General features: G+C 42.3%; 3 protein-coding genes across 6 annotated transcripts in view; 2 read left to right on the forward strand and 1 right to left on the reverse strand.

Annotated features, from left to right (window-relative positions):
- The window catches only part of LOC126872447 (transmembrane protein 132C), an 80,661-nt gene extending 62,725 nt beyond the window's left edge, over positions 1 to 17,936 (forward strand). Inside the window, exons 4-11 of one of the 3 annotated variants that reach the window (XM_050632407.1) lie at positions 3,631 to 3,886; positions 8,108 to 8,251; positions 8,323 to 9,156; positions 9,459 to 9,897; positions 10,616 to 11,061; positions 11,754 to 12,034; positions 12,133 to 12,410; positions 12,493 to 12,657. In XM_050632407.1, the coding sequence (XP_050488364.1) occupies positions 3,631 to 3,886; positions 8,108 to 8,251; positions 8,323 to 9,156; positions 9,459 to 9,897; positions 10,616 to 11,061; positions 11,754 to 12,034; positions 12,133 to 12,410; positions 12,493 to 12,524 (2,710 nt within the window). In that variant the 3' untranslated portion in view covers positions 12,525 to 12,657. Of the gene's footprint in view, positions 1 to 3,630; positions 3,887 to 8,107; positions 8,252 to 8,322; positions 9,157 to 9,458; positions 9,898 to 10,615; positions 11,062 to 11,753; positions 12,035 to 12,132 lie in introns of all 3 variants that reach the window. The other 2 variants (XM_050632405.1, XM_050632406.1) reach the window with 2 other exon arrangements.
- A 305-nt stretch (positions 17,937 to 18,241) lies between these two features.
- LOC126872451 (39S ribosomal protein L16, mitochondrial) lies at positions 18,242 to 19,695 on the reverse strand. Its single transcript, XM_050632414.1, has 6 exons — positions 19,339 to 19,695; positions 19,203 to 19,271; positions 18,963 to 19,120; positions 18,757 to 18,888; positions 18,590 to 18,700; positions 18,242 to 18,498 (listed from the first exon to the last, which is right to left on the reverse strand). The coding sequence occupies exons 1-6, from the start codon at positions 19,376 to 19,378 to the stop codon at positions 18,283 to 18,285; spliced, it is 726 nt and encodes a 241-aa protein (XP_050488371.1). The 5' UTR covers positions 19,379 to 19,695; the 3' UTR covers positions 18,242 to 18,282.
- Positions 19,696 to 20,341: 646 nt separating this feature from the next.
- On the forward strand, positions 20,342 to 23,216 carry LOC126872450 (cyclic AMP-dependent transcription factor ATF-2). 2 transcript variants are annotated; one of them, XM_050632413.1, is made up of 7 exons: positions 20,342 to 20,699; positions 20,856 to 20,949; positions 21,040 to 21,182; positions 21,239 to 21,564; positions 21,645 to 21,861; positions 21,947 to 22,283; positions 22,358 to 23,216. In XM_050632413.1, exons 1-7 carry the CDS (start codon positions 20,649 to 20,651, stop codon positions 22,759 to 22,761), a joined length of 1,572 nt encoding a protein of 523 aa, XP_050488370.1. In that variant the 5' UTR covers positions 20,342 to 20,648; the 3' UTR covers positions 22,762 to 23,216. The 2 variants fall into 2 exon arrangements, with proteins under 2 accessions (XP_050488370.1, XP_050488369.1); XM_050632412.1 differs by having other exon boundaries at positions 20,344 to 20,699; positions 21,037 to 21,182.
- Positions 23,217 to 23,269: the final 53 nt, after the last annotated feature.

The raw sequence follows: 23,269 nt of genomic DNA on the forward strand, positions 1-23,269 counted from the left end.
GAAAAAGCTAACGCATCGATACGTATCGATGGAAGAATCATCTTTGCTCCTCGCGTTTCAAACTATTTCTCCGTAGCGCGAAACGAACCTACCAGCATCTGTTCGAGCAGGTTAATCTCGAGAGGTAATAGGATTTGGAAATATGCAAATGACACCATAAAGGAACGGTGGAAAGGCAAGAGAACGAGGTGAGACCGTGTTTGGCGAAAGTCGGAGAAAGATTTTATCGCGGTCGAGAATCGAGGCGCGAAGCGTTCGTTTCGGCGTAGTTTGGGCAAAAAGTAAAAGTAGTGAGTATCACTGTATATTAGATGATGTTATCGCATCTAACCCTGCGATGCTCCGATTTAATTTCCTCCCCTTTGCCCCTGTACTGCTTCTACGTATTCGCGGCTTCATTGGAATCAACAGTTTAGTACTATGATATTGGATCATCGGTCGTGAAAACGCTAAACACGCAACATCGAGACCTATGCTCTCGATAAAACATATATAGAAACCTTGCTATCGTTACCAGGAATCAAACTCCATCTCGACTCTTCTTTCGTGCATCAGCTTTTCTGCTAATTTTCTTCCATTGCGTTTCATTTTCAAATCCAATCGTGTTCGCGTTGTTCTCGCCTTCCACCGTTCTAAATCCCATTCTTTCTTCTACGAGACACCGATAAATCTCCTAATCTTTCGCTCCGTTTGTTTTTGCTTGTCTCTATCGCGCCATGCCATCCGGAATTGCCATCTCGAATCGAAACAAAACGACGGAGTAGAAGACGCCAAGATTTTTCTCATAAACGAGGAAAGTGAATGAAAAGGATCAGAAACTATACTATTCCTTAGGGCGATAATTGAAATAGATAGGCGAATAATGTACAAAAGGTGGAACGATATAGTGGAATCTAAAATTTATCATTAGCCAACACCCACGTGGGTAAAGTTTGAAGATATTTACATTTAGCGCGAATATACAGGGTGGTTGGTAACTGGTGGTACAAGCGGAAAGGGGGTGATTCTACGCGAAAAAAGAAGTCGAAAATATAGAATAAAAATTTTTCGTTCGAGGCTTTGTTTTCGAGCAAATCGACTTTGAATTTTCGCTCGGTACGCGTGCACTTTATCACGTCTCGTTATAGTGGATCTCACTGTAGATCGTTGTGTCGATGGAAAAATTAAAAAAAAATTTTTATTCTATATTTTCGACTTATTTTTTCGCGTAGAATCACCCCTTTCTGCTTGTACCACCAATTATCAACCACCCTGTATATTTCACAGAGATTACGAAAATATTCAAACATTAAATTATCCACTATATTAATAAACCATGATATTCAATGGCACTATATTTAACATTTGTTATACGTTTAAATGCACAGTATACTAATTTCTCGCCAAACATATGTTTATAATAAATATCTCGCTATTTCCATATACATTTTCAGATTCGTTCCATATTTTACCAACATAATCGTGACGGTCGTGTCTCGTTGCACACGCTAATGAAATTTCAAAATGTTTCACATAACGCGTACAATATGGACATAAACGTTCTCTATGGTTTTTCAAATATGTTCGTGAACCAGTGTAACTTGCATCGAACGTAGAATATTATTTTGCGCTCTCGAGTATTGGAATTCTCATCAAGACAAATCTCTTTGTGATTTCGTAGCCCGTAAACTTCGAGGCATCTCAAGATAGACCGTTCTTCTCTTCAATTTGTGAAAACTGATGGGAAGCACGGTTGTTCCGAGTCGTAAATCCTTCGGTAATAACCGTCTGTTCCATGGTGATCCTTGTTCACGGTCAAACGCAGACGGATGGGTCGTTAACGCGTGTTCGACGGAATCGTGAAACGCCGCCGACTTTGTAACACAACCGTGTTGCGCCTCGCGTTACGTAACACCAACGACTTGTAACTAGAAATACCCTCGACGCGAGTTACTCGTCTCGCTGATTGTTCGGCGAAATCCTCGTTAGTTGCACGGAGCTTGAGAAATACCGGCTACGAGGACGCTTTAACGTAACAACTTACCCACGTCCACTTCTCTAGTCAGGACTGTTTCACTGTGGATGAACTTCCACGTTTTACGCTTGGTTCTTCTTCTGTCTAGTTTTGGCAAGTCTTATTCGTTAGTTACCTCACGGGTGTTTGAGTTTGCCGCTACGTTGAGTCTATCGCACACCCCGCCGGCCATAAGTATCAAGACAACTAACTGGAAAATTTATCTATCGAGAATTCTAACAAATTTTACTTGGTCGTTGCGATTCCAACAAATTCTAGTCTATTTATTTTTTACTTGTCTTTTATATTTATTATTACAAATTAAATTATTATCGTATCATACGTTTTGTGTGTGATACGGCGAGGCACGTGCGATGAAAAAAATGACAGATTTATATTGAAGTATCTAGAAGATGGATAACAGCAGTGGAAAATATCAATTTATATAAAATATCATCGTGTTTGATGGTTCCCTAAACCTTTGCGCTGCAATATGCCTCGCGAGGGGACATCGTAAATCTAGCAAACAACTCGGATTTCTCCTCTGAGGGAACACGACGAGATTACTGACGATTATGTAGCAGGAAATTACACGAGCCAAACATTTTTATGAAATATACCTTCCCTTCAAAGTTTCGTTTCACGTTGCACGAAAAAAACAAATATAGAAATGAAATGTATACTCAGGTATACGTAAGAGTATGTTAGCTGGTAGTACGAAAGTCTTCGCAGTGATGTCGGTGCTGTGACACGGCGACGATATAGAGCGTTTCTCTTCCCAGAAATTCTTTCTGTTTCGTGATGTAACGTAATTTCTATGATGTAACGATACTTCGCTATCGCGGAAACATACACGAGCTGATTATTGTAGCATTATAAGAAGAATACTTGCGAAGCCGAGGACAGACCGTATCGAACAATCGAACCACACGTATCGGATGCAATTTTCCTCTCTCGTTTATTCAGTTTGTAAAACAGTGGAAAAATGAAAACAAGCGAGAGTTGCGATATAAGCGGCGGTGAGTTAGATTTAAACGTTTATGCGGATATTGCAAAAACTATGTTACGAGAAAGCAAGTAATCGATGCGGAGAGAAACAGTACAGTAGCGATAATGACGATGTTCCATTCGGAAGTAAGCGAGTGAATATAATTTTGGTTTTCGTTATTTTGTAAGAAGCGTGTGTAGACGATCAGCCGAAAGTTTTCGAATGCAAAGGGGTAGATTAGTGAGCAACGTTCAAAAAAAAAAAAAAAAACACCATCGTGTAATATCCCAGATGCGATAGACGAGTCTAAAAATAAAATTCTAGAATATCAAGGGAATCGCCAAGGTGACTAAACAAAATCATTGACCGACAGACGAACTTCAAAGGGAAGTAGATCGGTATCCCGGCTCGCGGCACTTTCATGAAAAACTCTATCTGCCATGGCTTCGTCAAAGAAATCGGTTCTGTAAATAGTTCAGCCCTTCTCCAAATACGCTCGACACTCCGTGGACGTTGGCGTTACGCGAGGAATTGGGGCGTTTCGGATATAAACGGCTGGCGATGAATCTGACTGGCATCGGGCGGCTAGAATTACTGTCGGGAAACAATCGGGATCCTGTCACTGGGAACGCATCTTTGTCATTTGCAGATCGGCAGAGGAGATCCTGACGATGCTTCTGGAGGCGAGCGAGGAGGGGGTGGAAGGGAATTGGGACGGTGGTCGAATCGTGTGGAGCGTACGCTACGCTTTCGACAACGGCTCTCAGCTAAATGGGATGGATCAACAACGACTACAGCAGAGACAAATGCAACACCATCATCATCATCACGCGGAGAGGCGAAAGCTACAGGTTCGCCTCGAAATACAGAAAGACGACATTCAGGCCGTGCTGCCTATATCCAAGGTGAGCTCTCTCACGTGCGCAAAGTTTGCCTTTCTAGCGTTTTCTTTACGATAACGTCGAGATAATGAAGATTACTCGACTTTGACCGAGATACGTTTCTACGTATTCTCTGTTCTATGCTAGGTAGGAACGATACAACGTCGTTCTAAATTAAAGATCTAAGAAGACATTTCCATCAACGTACTCGTACTTGCAATCGTAAGTTTCTCTACGAACATGCAATAGCTACAGAATGTATGCACGCGTACCTTTATTTTTCAATCAGGTGCCTTTTCGCCAAGCTCTACGTTTCATTTTCTTTTCTAATTACACGAATACGAATTTTAATACGCTTGGACCTAGTTAATCGGCGAATCGTTATCGCGTCAGATCACCTAAATTCGAATTCAATGAATAAAATCCATCGAAATTTCAAGATGTTTCTACAGATTTTTACGCTTGTGTTTCTCAGGCCACTGTATTCTTTTGGAAAGTAGTACAAGGACAGTTTCAACTTGGCACAACAGTCTCGAAAGGTACTCGGTCACTATGGCTGTCCAATAATCTCTCAAATAACACGTTTCGCCACTCGGAAGTATAAATTTTAATTTTCCCCTGATTTTACGGCCACTCTGTATCGTTTCCATCCACGGTAACCTTATATTAGCTGCTTAAGCTCGTCGAGATAAAAACCTTGTCTTCCTCGAGGGGGATGAGACTGTAAGCCGGGGAATCCTGAATCACCGCAATGGTGCGTGCATATCCCTGAAGCCTGGTTAGCTACGCCACGAAGATTATTCAGCGTCGCGTGTATTCTCTAACAAAATCTCGACGACGAACCTCGTTGCCGCTTTGTTGTTCGTAAAATTCGATTGGTCACAAGAACGTTGGGTGTTTGTGTTTGCGATCCGATACGCGCGGTCAGAGGTTGGAGAAACGGTGGCGATAAAGAGAGCTTCCTGGTGCAATTCCTGTCGGGGGACACCATCGAATACGTGCCCGACGATTTTCATTCCCGCCAACTGTGCCTGGAACGTGCACCCGGAATTCCACAGCGGAAACTACGATGGAATTCCACGAATTCGCACCGGTTAAGAAATAAAAGAATCAACCAGATGGAGAGAGAGAAAAAAGAGGGAGGAGAATGGGGCGAGTACTAGTCTCCTACGCGAACCAATATCGGTACTCGTCGAACCGGCACGATTTTTAGACCAGCCAACCCTCGTTTTCTGTCCTTCGACGTATCCGCCGCCATTCTCGAGATCTCTTGAAAAAGAATCCGCTAAGTTGGCCGATAACCGCCGGCAAAAGTGCCGATCGATACGGACCTGTACGTGGCATATGTCCTCGTGATCCGTTCTTTTTCTTTTTTTTTTTTTTTTTTTTTGTAAAAACGGAAGGCGTTAGAGGGTGGAAAATACGACTTCGGTTACAGAACTTTGCAAGAAATAATAATGTACTTTACTTATGTAGCGTAATTTTCTAGTAATTATAGTAGAATCGAGAAGAGAGCGATCTGTCGTGAAAAAGTAAATCAGAAATCTGGAGTAAGATAATTTGCGAGAAAATGGAATTTGATAATTTATCGAGCAATGTTAACCGAACGTGTTGAAACTCTGTTCCGTAGAAAATGAAAAACGTTATTCTATATTTTTACCTTTTTTTCCCCGTGTACCTATTCGTCATTTTTTTTTATTCGTTTCGGCACAGAATTTTGGAGCACAACGATGTTTAACACGTGGTTGTTCCATTTTCTCTACCTAACGCACGCGTTTACACAAATCATCGTAAAAGCATACGTGCTGTAGCTACGGAATTGTAACTGATATAAAAGCAACGGTATAAATGTGCGACTCCGGCGGCGAAGTAAGGTTTCGATGCCGTTGCGAACAATAAGTCGCAAGAAATGACATCAGTCTCGTTACTTTTCTAACACAGCACGTATTTCGCCGGGTGACAAAGAGAACGAAACGACAGTCGCGAAATTTAGTTTCTTGCGCCGAGAGAACGTCTCGAAGTTAGTATCTGGGTATTGTCGTGATATAGTCTGAGACTATGTCGTTGATAAACTAATAATGGCACGCGGGTAGATTTCCTCTTGGCAAAAAGACACCGCCATTAACTCGCAGCTCTCCGGCCAAAAGGTTTAGCGATGTAGTTTTTCCTCGAGATAAAACAGGGCACGTCCGTGTCCCCGACTGGTTTTTATCACCGGCCTCCTGGTGATACGTCATTCGGAGAAATTTATTCGATTTATTCCCGGTTCTTCGACCGAGATTTTGGAAGCTTGGCGTACCGAGGTTAATTGATTTCGGTGTCAGTTGCTTTAACTTCGCCGCGTTTCGGCATCGATCCGCAACTCGCGAATTAAACGACGTGAAATCGGTCAGTTTCTAAAAGGGGGTAGAAGGCGGGGGGTGGATGTGCGCTGTGTACACGACAATCAGCAGGAGATTCGTGCACGAGCTGCCTAATTGATTAATTAGTTCGTTAATTCGCTTACATATTCCTTTGAAAGGCTGGCAGAAGGGGCAAGTTGTCGGAAGCTTCTTGATTATCCGTACTCTAATTGCTCGTTGCCTCCGCCAGGCGGAAGGAGGGGAAGTTTTTAATTAAAAGAGACACCCTCGTCGTCTGTTCGCACTCGGCGAAGCTCTGCCGGTCCGGCTTAACTCTATGCAGCATCTATGCCGCGGCTGCTTTTCGCGTAGCTGGCCAAACGCGAATCTCCACGCTCGTTTAATCAACGAAAAGAAAATATTTTAGCGGAAGGCCGACGACGGTACGGCAGCCGGGCCGGGCGTATAAATATTTAGGCCACGAGGATAAGAAATGCAGCCTGGTTATCCAGGAATAGTAGCTCGCTTCGGACGACTCGTGCCCTTTGACGCGGTGCAGTACCTTGATAATGCATAACTAAATCTTGTACACGGCCGAACAGCAGAACGGAGCTAAGTAGATCAGAGATTCCTGATAAAGTTCGGTAGTTCGAAGCCGACTAACTACTCGACTTGGTAGAGAAGAGGTTACGCAGAGTTGGCGGAGTTCCTTGGAACTTTGGCTCTCCGTGACCGGATAGCTGCGTTGCGCTCGATGTTTGTTTTAAACGCAGTTCCTGCTTCCACGTGCGGTCACGGATTTCTAAAAGCAGCTTCCCTGACGACGGTTCAATGAGATTTTGGCTGGAACAAAAGGGGCGGCTCTGCTGGAATTCGATCGCCCAAATGCTTTTGTTATCGAGACGATCGCTAAAATACCGTAACTGGCACTCTCACCCTATCTCGAACGACCGTAGCAAACTCGCCGATGCGAAGGACGAAAATAAATCCCGTGGGTGTTATCCGGACGAATTTTCCAGCGAGAAAATTCTCCTACGTTAAATGGAGGATTCGTGCAAGCAGGAAAAGCGCCCATACGCTTCCAAGTCTCGATTCGAAGTCGCGTGAATCGAAAGAATATCGATGACCGGAGGGAACACTTTAGAAGAGAAAGTCCGATGAGCCTGTGCTATTCGGAATGCACTCAATGGCAGGTTTTTTGCGCTCGCCTAAGATCGAGCTTATCGATGCCAACCAGGGGCGCGGGTTCAAAGATATATATACATATATATATATATGTATGTAGGTGGCATGAACGCACACGTAGAACCGAAGACAAGCGGGTGTAGGTGGACGGATAGAGAGCCGCTCGGGGTCAGAGATTTAAATTCCCTCGCTGCAATATCCGAGTCGTTTGATGTTCCTTCCAAAGGGCAGACTGTACGGAAGCCAACTTGGAAATGGCTTCTCTCGTCTCTCGTCCTGCCGTCCCCTTTCCCACTGAATGGCCGTTCTAAAGTACACACACCGCCAAGGAATATGATGTACAGCCAACACGTAGAATAACTTCCATAACGATACGACTACACCTCTGTGTACGTGTGCGTGCGCGTGTGCGTGTATACCTGTGATACAGGCGCGTGTATACATATGAAATGGTGGAGCAACGCTGACGGACTCGTCTAGGCCATCGAGGAGACCCTTTAAAAGCTTTTCCCTCGACTGCAGACCGCGACCATCCGCGAAACTTTTCTGACAGCCCCGCTCGGGAGCAAACAAAAGCTTCCAACGAACAAGGGACGATCGCCGTTCGCTAATACGACCGAGCGACTTTCCTAAATGCAGTTGGAGAACGCTTTAACAAGATCCCCGAGGAGTCATAGAGGCAAAGGCGACGCTTTAATCGAGTTCATTTTCGTCGTAGAACTGGGAGGTGATGAACACCGCGGTGTTGACGGGTCGCCAAGTGTCCCAGGGGATGAAGGTCTTCATCGTAAGCCAGGCCGGAACCGTCGCCGACGTTACGCTGCAATCCTCCTGTCACTCGGAGGACGAGAGTGTGCTTAAGGTACGCGACTTTCCGTTTCCAGCTTTACGAGAAGAATCGTTTCTGACAAGGTGTTACGTGTTGTGTTACAGGTATCATCCTCTTGTAGCAGCGTGTACGTGGACGGCACGGAGATACGTGGCTCCAGCAACGCGTCAGTTCTCGTTAAGTACGGTACTTACACAGGGCTGGCTAAATTCACAGTTTGGATGCCGGAATTCCCTTTGGAGATGACCGTGGCGGACACCAGATTAAGTCAGATTAAAGGCTGGAAAGTTCCCGAAGAACACGCTGTAGGGGCGAAAAGCAAGCGTAGTCTGAACTCCACCAATTCACGTTCCAACGAATCCAGCACGAAAACCAAAAAGAGGAGCGCCGCGGAGTTGGAGGACACTTCGATGGACATCGAAGACGCGGATGTGATTTTGGAAGAAGACGAGCAGGAAGAAAGATTTCGAGGAACCGATAACGGATGGGATACGATCAATTCTATAGATAGGGGATCTTCTACCAATTGCAGACTACGATTCCAGCAGAGTCCTATCGAAGTACACGCGAGATTCCTGGCCACCGACCACGATTCAGGAAGAGTCTCTTACTTCGTGAATCGTCGTACCTGGCTACGAGTGACAGATCTGGTGAACGGAATGCTTCGAGTTTCTGATCCCAGGATCGCTGACCTGTTACAAGGGAGAATCGTTCAAGGTCGTGGAGTGGGTAGAACGGAGGTGCAGGTTCTTTCGCCGATTACGAGCAAAGTAATCGGCGCGAAGGAAGTGCGAGTGGTTAACGACCGTGTGGCGGTCACCAGGTTGTCAGTTAGAGTGGTGTCTGGATTACAACTCACTATTAGTCCGGACACTGCTATAGAAAATGGATATGTCGCGGAGACGTCGGTGACGAGGAAGCTGACTGCTCAGTATCAGGTGAGGTACATGTTTCTCTTGTTAGCGTAAAATATCTATCGAGTAAGAGATCTAGCTGCGAGGAAGAAACGATCGAATTTCAATAAGGAAATTCGTTATTTTCCTCGTTAGGGATTTCTATGCAGATACATCTTTTCGTTGATACGATTAACGAAACAGCAGATCTATTTCGTTCGCTAAATATTAGAAGTAACATTTATGATTTGAATATTTTCTTGCATTTATTTGAAAACAAAGCTTGCTTCGGATATTTTTACGCGGCAACCGGATTATAATCTTTCGCATTTCTGCATCGAACATAGGAGGGACTGCTGGATATAGACGTGGAATTTTCTGACGGTACGAGAACACCGTTGAGAGAAATCGCTGTGAACGACTACCACTTGTTAGTGGAGAGTCTAGACCCGGAAGTGGTGGCATTCGCTCCGATGGTCGCTTCTCATCATCCTCGAGTGATTGCGGTCGGCGAAGGGAGAGGCGATTTGTTACGAGTCAGTCTTCAATTGGCCGACGCCTGTCGTCTAACCGGCAGGAGGTCTGGAAAAGGATCTCAAAGAGCGACCGCGGCAGCCCTTGCCAGCGCTTCCGCCAACGTTGAGGTGGACTTTGCCTCGAGCGATCTTCCCAATCGACCCGAGTTCGTACAGAATGACGGAGGTGGAACGGTTGGCTCTCATCATCACAGAGAAAGGAAGACCAGCAGGGGAGAGATGGCACCTGATTTGCACGACATTCTCATCGGTAAATAGATCCAGTTCTCCTTCGTCGCACGCTCTCGCACTCCTTTTCTTTTCGATGAATGCCACTGTATATTTTGGTAGCGCTTCACGTCCTCTAACTTCCATCCATTTCTATCTCCGCCAATCTCGAAACTTAGCGTAAATCGTGTCGTTTGTTTTATTATTGGTCGTCCAATAAGTCCGTGTCGCGTGATTAAAACAACCGAAACGACGAGTCTTATGAAATTTAGATCAGAGCTAGTACCTGAGAGGAGAAGATCAGCGAATAATAAGTATTTTGATTTCTAGACAAATGATCAGGGATAACTATTGTAACGACCGAATAGCCAAAAAGAATAAACTGCTCGGACTTATCGGACGAACAACGTAACAGCTTCTTTCGCTTTCCATCACCTTCCGTTTCTTCGTTTGAAACTCCGTTGCTCGTCACTTCGCCATCGCTTCGAATCTTCTCCATCGCTCGATCCTGTATCGCTTAGCGAACTGACGGGTCCAGTGAGCGTGCGTACGAGTAATATGCGAGAATTCTTCGACCTGTCAGCTTCGACACGCTCTCTCTTTGTCCGTGCATGACGCAAAGCATCGATGTCGCTTTTCTGCAGGCAGCTGGTCGCGCGGGAGGATACGCAGCTAGCCGGGAGCTGCCTCGTTCTCTACTTCCAGTACTCGTTTCTCACTCTTCTCCTCTCTCTTCCTGTCTCTTTGTTTTTTGTGCAAAGGGCTACCGCTGAAAGACGAGAACGGGCACGAGCACGAGCACAAGCACGAGCACGAACCTTTGGTGCAGGCACGGCAGCATCGCACGGCTATAGCTAATGGCATGTCTTCAGGAGGAATGGGCGGTGTTGGGATACGGCATCACGGAGTAAACCGTGTGAGCCCACTCGAGATCGGAATGTACGTCCTTCTGGCAGCCTTCTGTTTCGCCATCGTCGTCTTCCTCATCTCCTGCGTGGTCTACGCGAACAAGTTCAAACTGCAGCCGCCGGATTCTCCGCTACCCGGGTCAGCGCTTCCGGTACTGTCAGGAGCAGCCAGGGCCAGAGCAGCCGCCAACCAGCTGGCATCGGGAAGAAGACCTCCCAGAGAGTCTACCACGAACGCGCACGATTGGGTCTGGCTGGGCAGAGCCACTCTCGAGAGAGCCGCTTGCGGACCGCAACAGGTATCAATGCTATACATTTTGACGAGTCTGAAGGTCGTCGTCCACTATGCGATATCATAACGCGTGAACGACGTCGAATCAACTTGCACGTATTCGCAACTATCGCTTATTCGATAGCATAGCATCGATGCGACAACGATCTTAAATTATTTACACGTCGATACTATTTGCCAGCTAAAGCTGTCGAGTTTGAGGGCTGAATTTCATACGTTACACAGGCATTTAATTAAAGGGAATATTTGGATTAAACAAACAAATATTTAATTCCAATTTTTTCAGTAGATTTAATTGATATCTACGTGAAATGAAAAATGCTGTTATACATGGAAGGTCGAAGCTCGCAACGTTTTTCCAATAATTGGACGAGTTTAATGATTATAAGTAAGACAGTCAATGAAAATAATATCGTAATATGGCAGGCACAATAAATAAGAGCGGATATTTTTGATGATTCACAAGAAGAACCAAACTTCCTGGAAAGGATCCTTCTTATTACCTGTAGGGTCGGGAATAAAGAGACAGAATAGAACGCCTACTCGTGAACTATTTATAACACACTCGCTGCCAGTAACAGCAAGATAACGATGTTATATCGTTCGTGCGCTGTGCTGTTATTCGGGCCACGATCTTTAAGCCCCTAATTTTTTCAGCTTCACAAGCGAATCGAACTAAATCGACAATTTGTGTTTCAGGTAAGAGTGACTAGTAACCCACTAGCTGGCGAAAACGAGGGAGAAGCGAGTGAATTGGCAACTTGTTTCGACAATCCAAACCACATCGAGCTGCCTTCGGCGGGACAGCGTAGCAATGGATCAGGGCCGATAGATACCACGACTTATTGCAAGAGGGACAAACTGCCACGAAACAGTTTCGCGACGAAGCCCGTAACGAAACCATCTACGGTGGTATCAGGAACTACAATCGCTACTTCGACATCCATGGCTACGTCCACCGTGGCATCCGCACGAAACGAGTAATTGTTTTATTTTATTTTATAGGAGAGCAGAAGGATTAGAATCTAAGTGCTTTCTGTCGCTCGAAATATAAAGTAACTGGTTTATCTTAACGTAGCAACGATGACGTCCCACCACCCTTACCACCGCACGGAATCCCCGTAACCTCGGCGATGGCTTCGACGACTGCAGCTGTTCCCGTCGGCGCAACGACCAACAACAACGGCAACGAGGACTACAAACCTCCCGTACCACCACACAGAAACACAGGGGTGATCGTACGACTACCGGAAACACCTAGGAAACATCGTCACAGAGCTTCGAGTAGCAGCGCGGGCGCTCATCATGGGAACAATCAGCGGCACAGCAAGCAGATTCACCATATCAAGCCACACGGTAAAGCTAGAGTAGGTAGTCCGAAAGAGAACGACGCGGAGGAAGAGGAGTTTGTGGAGCTAGTGACTCACGATGACAACAGGCATTCGAAGGACGCGAGAGCCAGAGAAGTGAAGAGGGCGACGATCGTCGGTAATCCAATGTTCTCGTCGTTCTCGACGAACGCGATCGCCTCGTCCATGAACATGTCCAGCCCGACCGTGGCCTCATCGTCCTCGTCACCGCCTAACTCGTCGCCGTCCTCTACCGCTTCCTCTTCCTCGTCCTCTTCTTCGTCGTCCGCGTCTTCGTCCCACGAGCAAGAGGAATCGGTGGCGTTGGACGACCTGAACCTGGGCATGGACTACAACCAGATCATGCAGTACTTCGACAACTTGAAAGAGTCGAACGCCTAGGTGATGGCGTTCGGCCTTGAAGAAGGCCGAGTAGTCAAGGTCGATACGAAACCCCGGAACCCTCGTTGAGACTAAACGGCATAGCCGGATAACGAGCTCGGCCGCGTTCTCCGCTTCCTCTTTCGCCGCGTAGCACGTTCGCAATGGAGAACCAAAAGGGCCGAGCTCGCGCCGTTCGAACGACGCTCCGGACGTTTCGTATTCTAGGCTATAATCTAGTCAGCTTCCTAGCAGCACATCAAGAGTATCGCGCAAACGCATGGACACGAGACACGTTATACAGACATACATACACAGATACATATGGGCAAAGAGAGAAAAAGATAGACGCGAGAGAAGCAGGTGCAAGCTGTAAGAGGCGCGCGTATTTCCAACGCGAATTATCGCGAATCGTACAATACGCGCGACTTCTGCTTGTAATACAGTGTACGCAAGGAACGATACACGCGCGAGAGCACACGAACATTCGTATATGTATACACACACACACACACACATATATATATATACACACACGCAGAGGCTTTAAAGATGCGATCGCCGGTGGCCGGGGTGGTGTAGGTAGATCGCGCGCTCGATTCGACCAGCTTTTCCTTTTCTCTCCTCGACGATCAATCGACCGCCGATCCTCTCTTCCGCCTCCGTGCACTATCGATCTCTCGCTCAAGCCCTTCCCTCACGCCAATCGAACAAACCTCTTTCCCTCGTTCCTGCCACGCGACAGGGCATTCACCAAAAAGTGGCCGGACAAAAACCGACTCTTTTGTCTCGAAATCGATCCTCGGCTTCGATAGCGACGTTCAAACCGCACGAATGCCTCGTCTTTTTTAGTCGTCTTTCCATACCTTTTGTGTTCATCCGTGCTCTATCTATCGTCGGTTCCTAACGATAAAGATAAAGCTTCTCCTGATGTTTTTCCCTCAAGGTTTTTCTGCTATTTTACCCGTTTTATTTCCAAGTATTCGCTAGCGCTCGAGTCTTCCCGACCGTAAATTCCAGTCGTGGGCCGAGATCGATATCGGAATGAACGATCGTCGGGCACAGGGCCATTTACTCTTTTTCCAATCTACATCGGGGGAAACGTAATATTTATTCGATCGTCCGTACGTCATAATGTTTGTAAATTTTGCTTTGTAAGACTGTGTACATATATATATTATATATATATATATATATATCGCGACCTAGCGCATGTTAATTATGAACTGTAACAGATTACGAAGTTACATTTGTATGGCAAAAACTCCATAGAGCAAACTAACTCGCATATCTAATCGCTCGACGGAGCCGAGCGAAAACGCGAGCACGGGCCGCGTGCACCTTTCTACCTATCGGCGTTTCCCGTCTATTCTAATCCTCCTCGTTTTGTACGGACCTTACCGAATCGCTCTCTTCACGCGAATCACCTATTTGCCATGCGTACTTTAACCTGTAATTTTCCACACATACACACACGCGCACACGTACACATACACATACGCGCACGTATATATAGACTTATCTAAAAACCATGGAAAAATCAGAGTTTCGTCCAACGATGAAACAACGTATTCTGAAACCTCCTTAACTTGTTAACCGGAGAGTTCGAGCAGACTCAATTTTCTGGAACGTAACGATCTTTCGATTTATAAATATTCTGTCTTTTAATGCGTCGTATCGTTTCTGCTAAAAATAAGTTACGTCACATTTATATTCGAAGATTACATGGGGAAAAACACGATGAGTCCATTCTTGCTGATAAGTTCCATTTTTTTTCGATTGCTAAACAGAAATACTTTAATTAACGCGATACAATCGGAAAGGGGAGCCGCGTTGCAAAACCAACGGCGCAATTAATTAATTACGACCGTCAATGGCTGTCAGTGTTTCGCTTGTTTCACTCGTTGAAACTTTTCTGAAAATATTGCGAATCTTTCCGCGTTGTTGAAGCGAGAACGAGATCGCTATATATAAATGCAAACACGCGTAACACGGTTAAACAGAATTAATTGCCAAGAAATGACCTGCTTAACGAGTTAAGGAAAGCCGAGCCGTGTAGATTATTAGAAGATTTGCGAGCTGCGAAGTGGGAAACGCTAAACTCCTAGACGAGCTCGCACCGGCCCGAGACGCTGCTCCGGTATCGCTTTTAATTACCATTCAACCCATCGATTGGATTCCGCAATTGTCCTCGTACGTGCCACCGATCGCGAGTGCTCGTTTTAAACGCGTCGCGAGTCAAGGCACGTGCTTCCCCGCGTGAATGCGAGCGTAATCGCATCTGTGCCATCGTTAGTTACATCGTAGAGACGCGTCCCTCGTCCATGTTCGTCTATACATATACAAATACACGTTTACACCCAGAGAGAAAGAGAGACTGGAATGGAATGAATCTGTATGAGAGAATATGAATGAATGGATTAGAGAGATATGCAAATGCAAAGTACACGCACACCTTATAGCCTTCGTTCTTCCGCACTGATTTGATTTCCACTTGCGAATCCAATCGCACGCCTCATTCTTCCCTGCGATCGTCAAAGATCATCCAACAGGCAAACCCATGTCCGAGACTAATCATTTTTTACTCTTATCAAGGTCGATAGGAATGGATACTTAAGAAAGGAAGAATTTTCGTGAAATGATTTTCCTTTAAAAATACGATGGAATTCGTCAGCTATTCGTTGGTACATAAAAGAAATAAATGAACTTAGTTGATATCTGACTAAGCTAACCCCTGTTATACGAATGTATATTCTTATAACGAATGTGCAATTATTCGCTTGTATCACGAATAAATTCTATATGAAGACTACCGAGTCTTTTGTAGGAGAACACTGTCAAAGTTCGATAGCTTGATAACAACGTAGGAAACAATTTTCCTTAACGTGGGTTGCCTGTATGTAAAGGATCATCGAGTTAAACGAAACGATTAAATCTTAAGGCGAACAGCCAAGGCGCGCAGGAATCGCAGCAATCCGATCTATAAACCAACGGATCCCTGAAGGGTCGCTCTATCTTATATAGGCATTTAAGGACTACGTGTCTAAGTATGTATGTATCTGTAAGTTGTGTGTTAGCATGTCAAGCGTGGGATATAGTGATGTAATGCCGATGAACACAATGAAAAAAAGAGAAAAGACGCTCGAGTCGGCGTTGAAAAGCGTGGAGGCGCGTCGACGTGGGCCACGCACGTTAACCCTTTGCGATCTTACGTCGACTAAATAAGAGAATTATTTTATTAATCGTATTCTCGTTAAGGCCTCTACATTTCCTAATCGATCGTCAATAACGTTTATTTAATTAACTTTCGATTTCTACTAACATTCCTTCGTCTTTTTTTTTTTTTTTTTTTTTTTTAATTCGTACATCGTGTCGTGAACGAATGTCCTTACCTTTAAAGATAACTGCAAAGGGTTAAAAGGTGCTGCAGACAACGTAAGATACCCCGCCGAGAATCTAGTCTTATAGCGTAACTAATGCATTAATTAATAAATACTAATAAACGCGAAGCGCGATCTACGTTGCCTTTCGCCTGACTTAAACGTATCCTCGAATCGTCTGGCGGGTTGAAGTGGCGTCGTTATCGCAGCTCTGCCCGCGGCCATCCTTTCCTTTTCCTTCGAGGAGCATCGAGAGACGACTCTTCGTTCCCGAGATAGCGAGTCGTTAAAACGAATCAATCATATCGAGTACCGTGAGTGAGAGACGCGCTAATTACACTTACTTAAACGTATGCCAGGGAATCTCGTCCTTCGGACGAGACGAGAAAGGAAAAATGGACGAAAACATCCCCGTAGGACGAGGAATCCCCCCGCGCAGAGCCGGAAAAAAATAGTATTTACGATAGAAAATAGTGGAGAGCTTGCGAAGCTGTTTCACGCGAAACGAACGCTGTTGAATGTTTCGCTTGCCGCGATGTTACAGAGAAAAAAGAAAAAAGAAAAAGAAAAAAAGGAAGAAGCGAAACCGCCCCCCCCCCCCCCGATTCGCCGTTAAACACTATCAACGTACAAACGATCTTACAGTTACTATTTTTTACTTAAAATACTATTTCCTCCAGCTCTGGCCACGGCCAAAACATTGTATATATATATACGCATTTCCTTGTTTTATCGTTCAAAAGTCAGAAAAATGTAAACTCGCGTAAGAGAAACTGTGTGACGTTCCTCGGCTCGCTTTTGGTAACTTTATCCGTTCGTTCGATCATTTTCGAACGCCTTTCGTGATCGTTTTGCGATTACAGAATGGTGAAAGTGAAGCTTAAAGCACGATGCAACTCATAACGCCGAATTTTATAATATACGATACTATCTCCAGGAGCTTTGTTTGGCGCAAACGAAATCCGCACGTCCTAGAGGCGGAAACATTCTCGCACAGGGGGCACCCTGTTTAAGTCGAAACTGCCGGTCTCTCTTTTCTCCTTTTTTTTATTTTTGATAAGTTCCCACCGATCAGGGAGGATTATATTATAAATATATAAATATATATATATACATATATTGTAATAGAATATCGTCGCAATGCTGACTCTGCATTCACACACATTCCTCAGACACGATGTCGCTGTATCTACGTTAAGTGTGATAAATGCGGATAAAATAGATAAACGATTGACGAGGCGTCGACGGCAATGACGGCGACGGCGACGGCGACAAAACACGACGAGGACGGCGATGACGACCGCGTCCACGACGACGATGGCAATAATCGACGATGCTCTCGCGAATCACTATCCTCTCGCTATACACATATCTATTTATCGTTCTTCTAGCTGGCACGGATTTATCGTAAAATCCGTTACCAAGATCATTCACTTTGTACTTATCGATTAGTATGTATATTTATTGTATTATGAAAATGATTATCTTTAATCTATCACGATCATAATCATCGTTGCTGTTATTGTTATTGTTATTGAGATTGTTGTTGTTGCTGCTGCTATTGTTATCGCTGTTTTCGCCGCGTTTCGCCCTGTCGTTTGGGGTTGCCGTCGTGGTGGACGTCGCCATCGCCATCGGCATCGGCGTAACCGATACGCTAATTAAACAATAAGATACGACTATCGCCTACTCAATGTACAATATGTAGTATTTACCTGTTGTTACCACCAAACCGTCATCAAAGATATATAAAATATTGTAATTGTAACACATCGGTATTGCTCGAATTCTACTTCAATCCTATCCATCGTTAACGAATACACGTACTAATTCTAGTTACACAAGGTAAGTAATGGCGCGTTACACGTCGAAAATGGATTCTTAGAATTAGACGAAAAAGAATGAAACGAAAACGATAATTCGTATACTACGATTTTTATTTGTTCCTCATTTATAGATATGTACTTGATTGATATATAATTCGTACTATTCTCTAATAAAGATTGGGTATAATATAATGATTAAAAAAAAAGATAAACAAACACGAGAAGATACAAAAATTAAAAAGACATTTGAGTGTTTTAAGCAGTGTATATTTACAGCTATATAGATCTTAAATTAAACATACTCGTTGAACCATCGCTTGTCATATTTTGAGATCCATTTATGACAACCAAGCATATTATTCTGAATGATATATTTCCAAGTCCATGGGTTTAGATTTTCTTTTTTCATTTTTTCCTTGTTCTCTGCCATTTTGTCCATAATTTCTTGATTAACTGCCATAGCAGTACATGGCAATCTTTTCGCAATATTTTTTAAAACGTGTTTAACCTAAAAAGGTCATTTGTAATATCGCGTGCTATGTCAAAATATTAACAGGTCGATAACAGGTCGAAAGGTTACAATAAAATTTTGTCAATACCTCAAAATATTCAACCTCTCCTCCAACTTCTATAATAACTTGTCCTGTTTTTACTGGAGTAGCATAATGATCTATACTTCCTTTACCAGCACCCATCCGTAATCCATGGCCCTATATTATGTATAAGTTAAAATTAGCATCTTCGAATGTTATTTCATATCCATTACCTTCTTAGTAATAGGTTGCCAAGGAGCAGGTACTCTCCAAATTGCAAATACTTTATTGTAATCTACATTTCTCAAAATTGTCATACGGATCATTTCAAAATTGTTATATTTCAGTCTGCCACCACCTGTTGCCTGAAAAAAATTCACATCTTTATGTTTAATCAAACACATATATAGTCTTTCAATTTTACTGTTTATTCGTTTACTATTATGCCGTATTGTCTGTGTAAAAGGGTATTATGATATTCTTCTGGACCTCGCATTAGCCTCAATCTTTTTTGTGTTTTATAAGGGCGTATTTGAGGTGGATACTGAGGTACTTTTGGCATAACTTTGAGCTTCATACGACTAGGAAATTCAACATCTATGAAGGATAATTATTTATTAATAATATGTATACACATATTTTTTGTTCTATTTTATAACAAATTAATCATTTCAAATACCACTAAAGTCAGTTGGTAATGCACAAGATTTTACTCCGGCTGCTGGTACCGACTTAAACACACAATGTGCTATAAAATAATGCAAATTAGTAAAAACGAAATATTTTAGGAAGGAAATAATTGTAGTAAAACTTACGTGACAACAATAATGTTGAGATTCTCCTACACACTTGCATCTTCACAACGGTTATATAGGCCCTACTCCGTTAAAAAATATTTGATCGTATTTGCTTTAAAAAATGTTATGTTCTAAATTTTTTAACCTCAAACTTCTTTCTGATTGTGAATATTGCCTCGGTATTTAAAAAATAGCACCTTCGTTCAAAATTCTAATATATTTGGTATTGTAATATTTCCAGTTTGTTTAACACGTTTCTTTTACTTTGTATTTTTCATTCATAATATTGTTAAATGTAAATACATAACCACAACACAGCATGATAGTTAACTAAAAAAGATCACCAACCTATGCACCACAAATAACACTAGACTCACTTTGGAACCACAAAGAAATCAAACATGATTTAAAAGTAATCGTAGAAATATAAAGATCATAGACAAAGATAGAGTACACAAGTCATATGTTATCGTGTAAGTGGATACGAACGGCGATGGAAAGAGAAAACGATAATGTTTGAGAATGGTGGATGCTGCAAGGATTTTCAACAATTAAACGCTTTGTTCATTTGCAAAATAAGATTGATTTATTGACTGCAATTTGCAAATTTACGATAATCGTACAATTTTACAATGAGTTCATGATTCTCTGTATAGTAATTTACGTAATTGCGTAATTTTATCAGAATTTGATTCCGTTGCTTGATGGAGCTAAACAACTCTGCTTTTGTAAAACTGGCGATCAAAATGTTATTCGTTTTCAAATCGTCATTAAGCGTCTACTTTCCGTAGACCCAGTACGCACATCTATTTCCACCCTTCTTCGTGTATTCGCATGTTACTCCCACTAAAATCATCGGAGAAAAAATGTGTGTATAGTTTGATCGAAAACCACCGTTTAACCCAAGAGACGGTAATACGTGGAGAGTACTTTTAGTTGAATTTCTCTCATGCCATTAACAACCTCCCTATTCATCTCTGCAAGCAAGTAGTAAAATGTCCCTAGATACAAATTATGCAACCTACCATCTGCCGCTCTATCTTTTTATAATGAAAGACTGTTCATCTAACGTTGAAACAGCTGATATGAGTCGTTGTGTCAAAACATTTTTGGAAACTGTGTGTATTGTTCTTTTCCACGTATTTGGTTCTGAATGACTTGGAAAGTATAAAAGAACCAACACTAAGCAAAAATATGTATGATCTATATAAAAGTGTCCAAAAGAATGGTGCCTTCTGGCGAATCGTGCCGTGTCACAACCTTCTAGGCTTCATTTTTCTGTTATATCGTACCACCTGTGAACCGTTGCCATAAAATAGTGATTAATAATGGCACACAATGAGAAAATTTTTGCTTGCTCCTCATCCGGTTGCAATATGGTAATGAAGATATTTATATATTTATGTTAAAAGTAGTAAACATTTTGTTTTGATATATTTCATTATAAATTTGTAATTCTTCCTTGTATTAAAAGAAGAACAAGAATTTCTGATTGCTTGAATATATCATTTAATCATATTCCACTTATTCTACAGAGTTTTGCAAACGAGGACCAGTTATCAGTTCATAAGAAGAAACATGATATGATGTTAAATCTTGGAAATAGTTCCAAGAATGGCAGTTTTGTTGGTAGGTTGCAATTGAAATAAGTTTAATCATTGAATTATATTTCAAACATAGAGACAAGTAAATAAGAGGTGTCTATACATTTTGCAGCAGATCAAACACCAACGCCAACACGTTTCATTCGAAACTGTGAGGAAGTTGGCCTATTCCAAGATTTACAAAATGTAAATCCTTTCGAAGAAACTTTTAGGAGGGCAGTGGAGTCTGGGAACACTGGCACGCTGGCAGTACCAGAGGTAAATGATGAAATTAAAATAAATTTCAATATCTCATATTACAAGTATGTCTCTAGGCTGGAATTACGGATGATACTTTGCATACACCGCACATATTTCCTCACATAGCCGACGTGCTGTCTACTAGCAGTCAAATGTTGTCAGAAAATTCAGTGCAAGAATGTGGAAGCATCTCGATCACTGAAAAAAGCACAGAGGAAAAAACTACCATTCATACTGAAGTTTGCAGTACAGTAAAACTCACTGAAACGGATGAACAGAACTTAATGAAGGAAAAGTTAACCATTGAACGAAATGTGACCTTAACAGAGAATGTTATCGATCAAGTTACGCAAACGCCAATAATGCCGAAAGTTTTACAAGAACAACCTAGTCCACAATTGTGAGTAATTTTTAAATCTTCTTTTCATCCAAAATTTGAATGTTCTTGTATAAATGAATAAAGAATATATTCTTGTAAAGATTGATTAACGGCGAGGAGGTACAGCTACTACTAAAAACGGCAGATGGAAAATTAATGCAACTCTCAGCAATTCCAGTTTGCGATTCTGTTGGTACAACAAACGTGCAGTCATTGAAGCAACAAACGGTTGTCATAAAGACGGAACCACTTTTGCAATGTAATACAAGATTGGAGTCCAAGAATCCAACGGTTTCTACACTATCTTTAGCAAAAATGGTATTTTAATATATTTAGGATATATTTCAATAAAATATTTTAGTTATCTCGCTTTTGGAAAATAATATTTTTCGTATAATTATAGAAATTAAAACAAACACTAACGAAAAGTTCACAAAATTTAAAACCGAATAGCAATTTCTCGAAAGATGAGTTAAATAATTCAAAAAAGAATAGAAATAAAACGGTAGAAGATCAATTGAAAAAGAAAGAAATTCTCGAACGTAATCGTGCTAGCGCGATGAGGGCAAGAGCTAAAAGAAAAGCGTGGATACAGCAGCTGGAAAGGACGGTTACCAATGTGAATGAGACCAACGTGGCTCTAAAAATGGAAATCAAAGTTCTACGAACGGAGGTTGCTAAATTAAAAACGCTTCTATTGGCTCACAAAGACTGTCCAATTACAAAGGCGATGCAAAAAGGTAATAGAATAATATGAAAATAATTACTCACTATTTGTTTTATTTTTTATTTTATCTTTTCATGTTATTTACAGGAAATGGTATAATACTTGGTCCAAAAATAATATCCGTAAATTCTGATACTATAACAAACCCAGTTCCAGTAGCATCTGCGATAAAAAGGACGACCTTCTCTTCCATGGAAGTGCCTATTACACCGAAGAAAAAATTATCTCTGGCAGTCTCGAAAAACCCTATAATATTTCCAAAAGTAGATTGCAATACAAATTTATCAATTCCTAATGCTACGTTAATAAAAACAGTACCTACTTTAAAAATTATGGGTGTCGGTCAACTATTAACAGAAAAGGAAGAAACGAAGCAAATTTTTATTGTACAAAATCCTATGAAGAAAGTGGAGAATCCTACTAGGCAAATAATTCAAATTAACCCTAATTACGAGATTGATCAGAGCGCGTCAAAGACTAATGAACCGTGAATGTAATTTATTGGACACTTCAAAATTTTGCTCAAAGGTATAAAAGACAAGTATCGTAAATAGTCGTTAAACAATTTCAGTTATACTAATTCTCCGTGAGGAATTGGCGTAGAATTACGAGCACGTCGTAATTCGTAATTGGGTTACGACTGTTTCAAATTTCGCGCGTTGCGGTTGACAGGAGTTCGGCGGGTTTCATACTACAAGGCGTAACGATTCTCTTTTATTCACGCGATATGTTTGAACTCATTTAGGTTTAAATCAGCAAACAAGAGAGGAGAGAACAGAGGTGCTGCATTGATACTATTGTTTCATAATAGGTAGGGCAAGAGTATCATCCCGGAAATTTTCAATTTTCACACAGTGCCTGTCGCGTGTATATCTGCGGGTGCGTCTGTGAAAGAAATCATACAAGTATTTATCTATTATAATAAATAGAGTATTTTTTCTGGTAATGTTTTTTATCCACTTTGTTTTACCTGATTCCATCATTCTAGAAAAATATATT

This window comes from Bombus huntii, chromosome 13 (assembly GCF_024542735.1).
Source record: "Bombus huntii isolate Logan2020A chromosome 13, iyBomHunt1.1, whole genome shotgun sequence".
Lineage (NCBI taxonomy): Eukaryota > Metazoa > Arthropoda > Insecta > Hymenoptera > Apidae > Bombus > Bombus huntii.

Excerpts from the sequence above, each read along its gene's own strand:
- LOC126872451 (XM_050632414.1), bottom strand. The coding sequence starts at position 19,378 with ATGCAAGTGTGTAGGAGAATCTCAACATTATTGTTGTCAC. Across the intron at positions 18,889-18,962 it reads ACAGACAATACGGCATAATA|GCAACAGGTGGTGGCAGACT; the intron begins GTAAACGAATAA and ends AATTTTTTTCAG. Across the intron at positions 18,499-18,589 it reads GAGAGGTTGAATATTTTGAG|GTTAAACACGTTTTAAAAAA; the intron begins GTATTGACAAAA and ends TGACCTTTTTAG.
- LOC126872450 (XM_050632412.1), top strand. The coding sequence starts at position 20,649 with ATGGCACACAATGAGAAAATTTTTGCTTGCTCCTCATCCGGTTGCAAT. Across the intron at positions 21,183-21,238 it reads GCACGCTGGCAGTACCAGAG|GCTGGAATTACGGATGATAC; the intron begins GTAAATGATGAA and ends GTATGTCTCTAG. Across the intron at positions 21,862-21,946 it reads CACTATCTTTAGCAAAAATG|AAATTAAAACAAACACTAAC; the intron begins GTATTTTAATAT and ends GTATAATTATAG.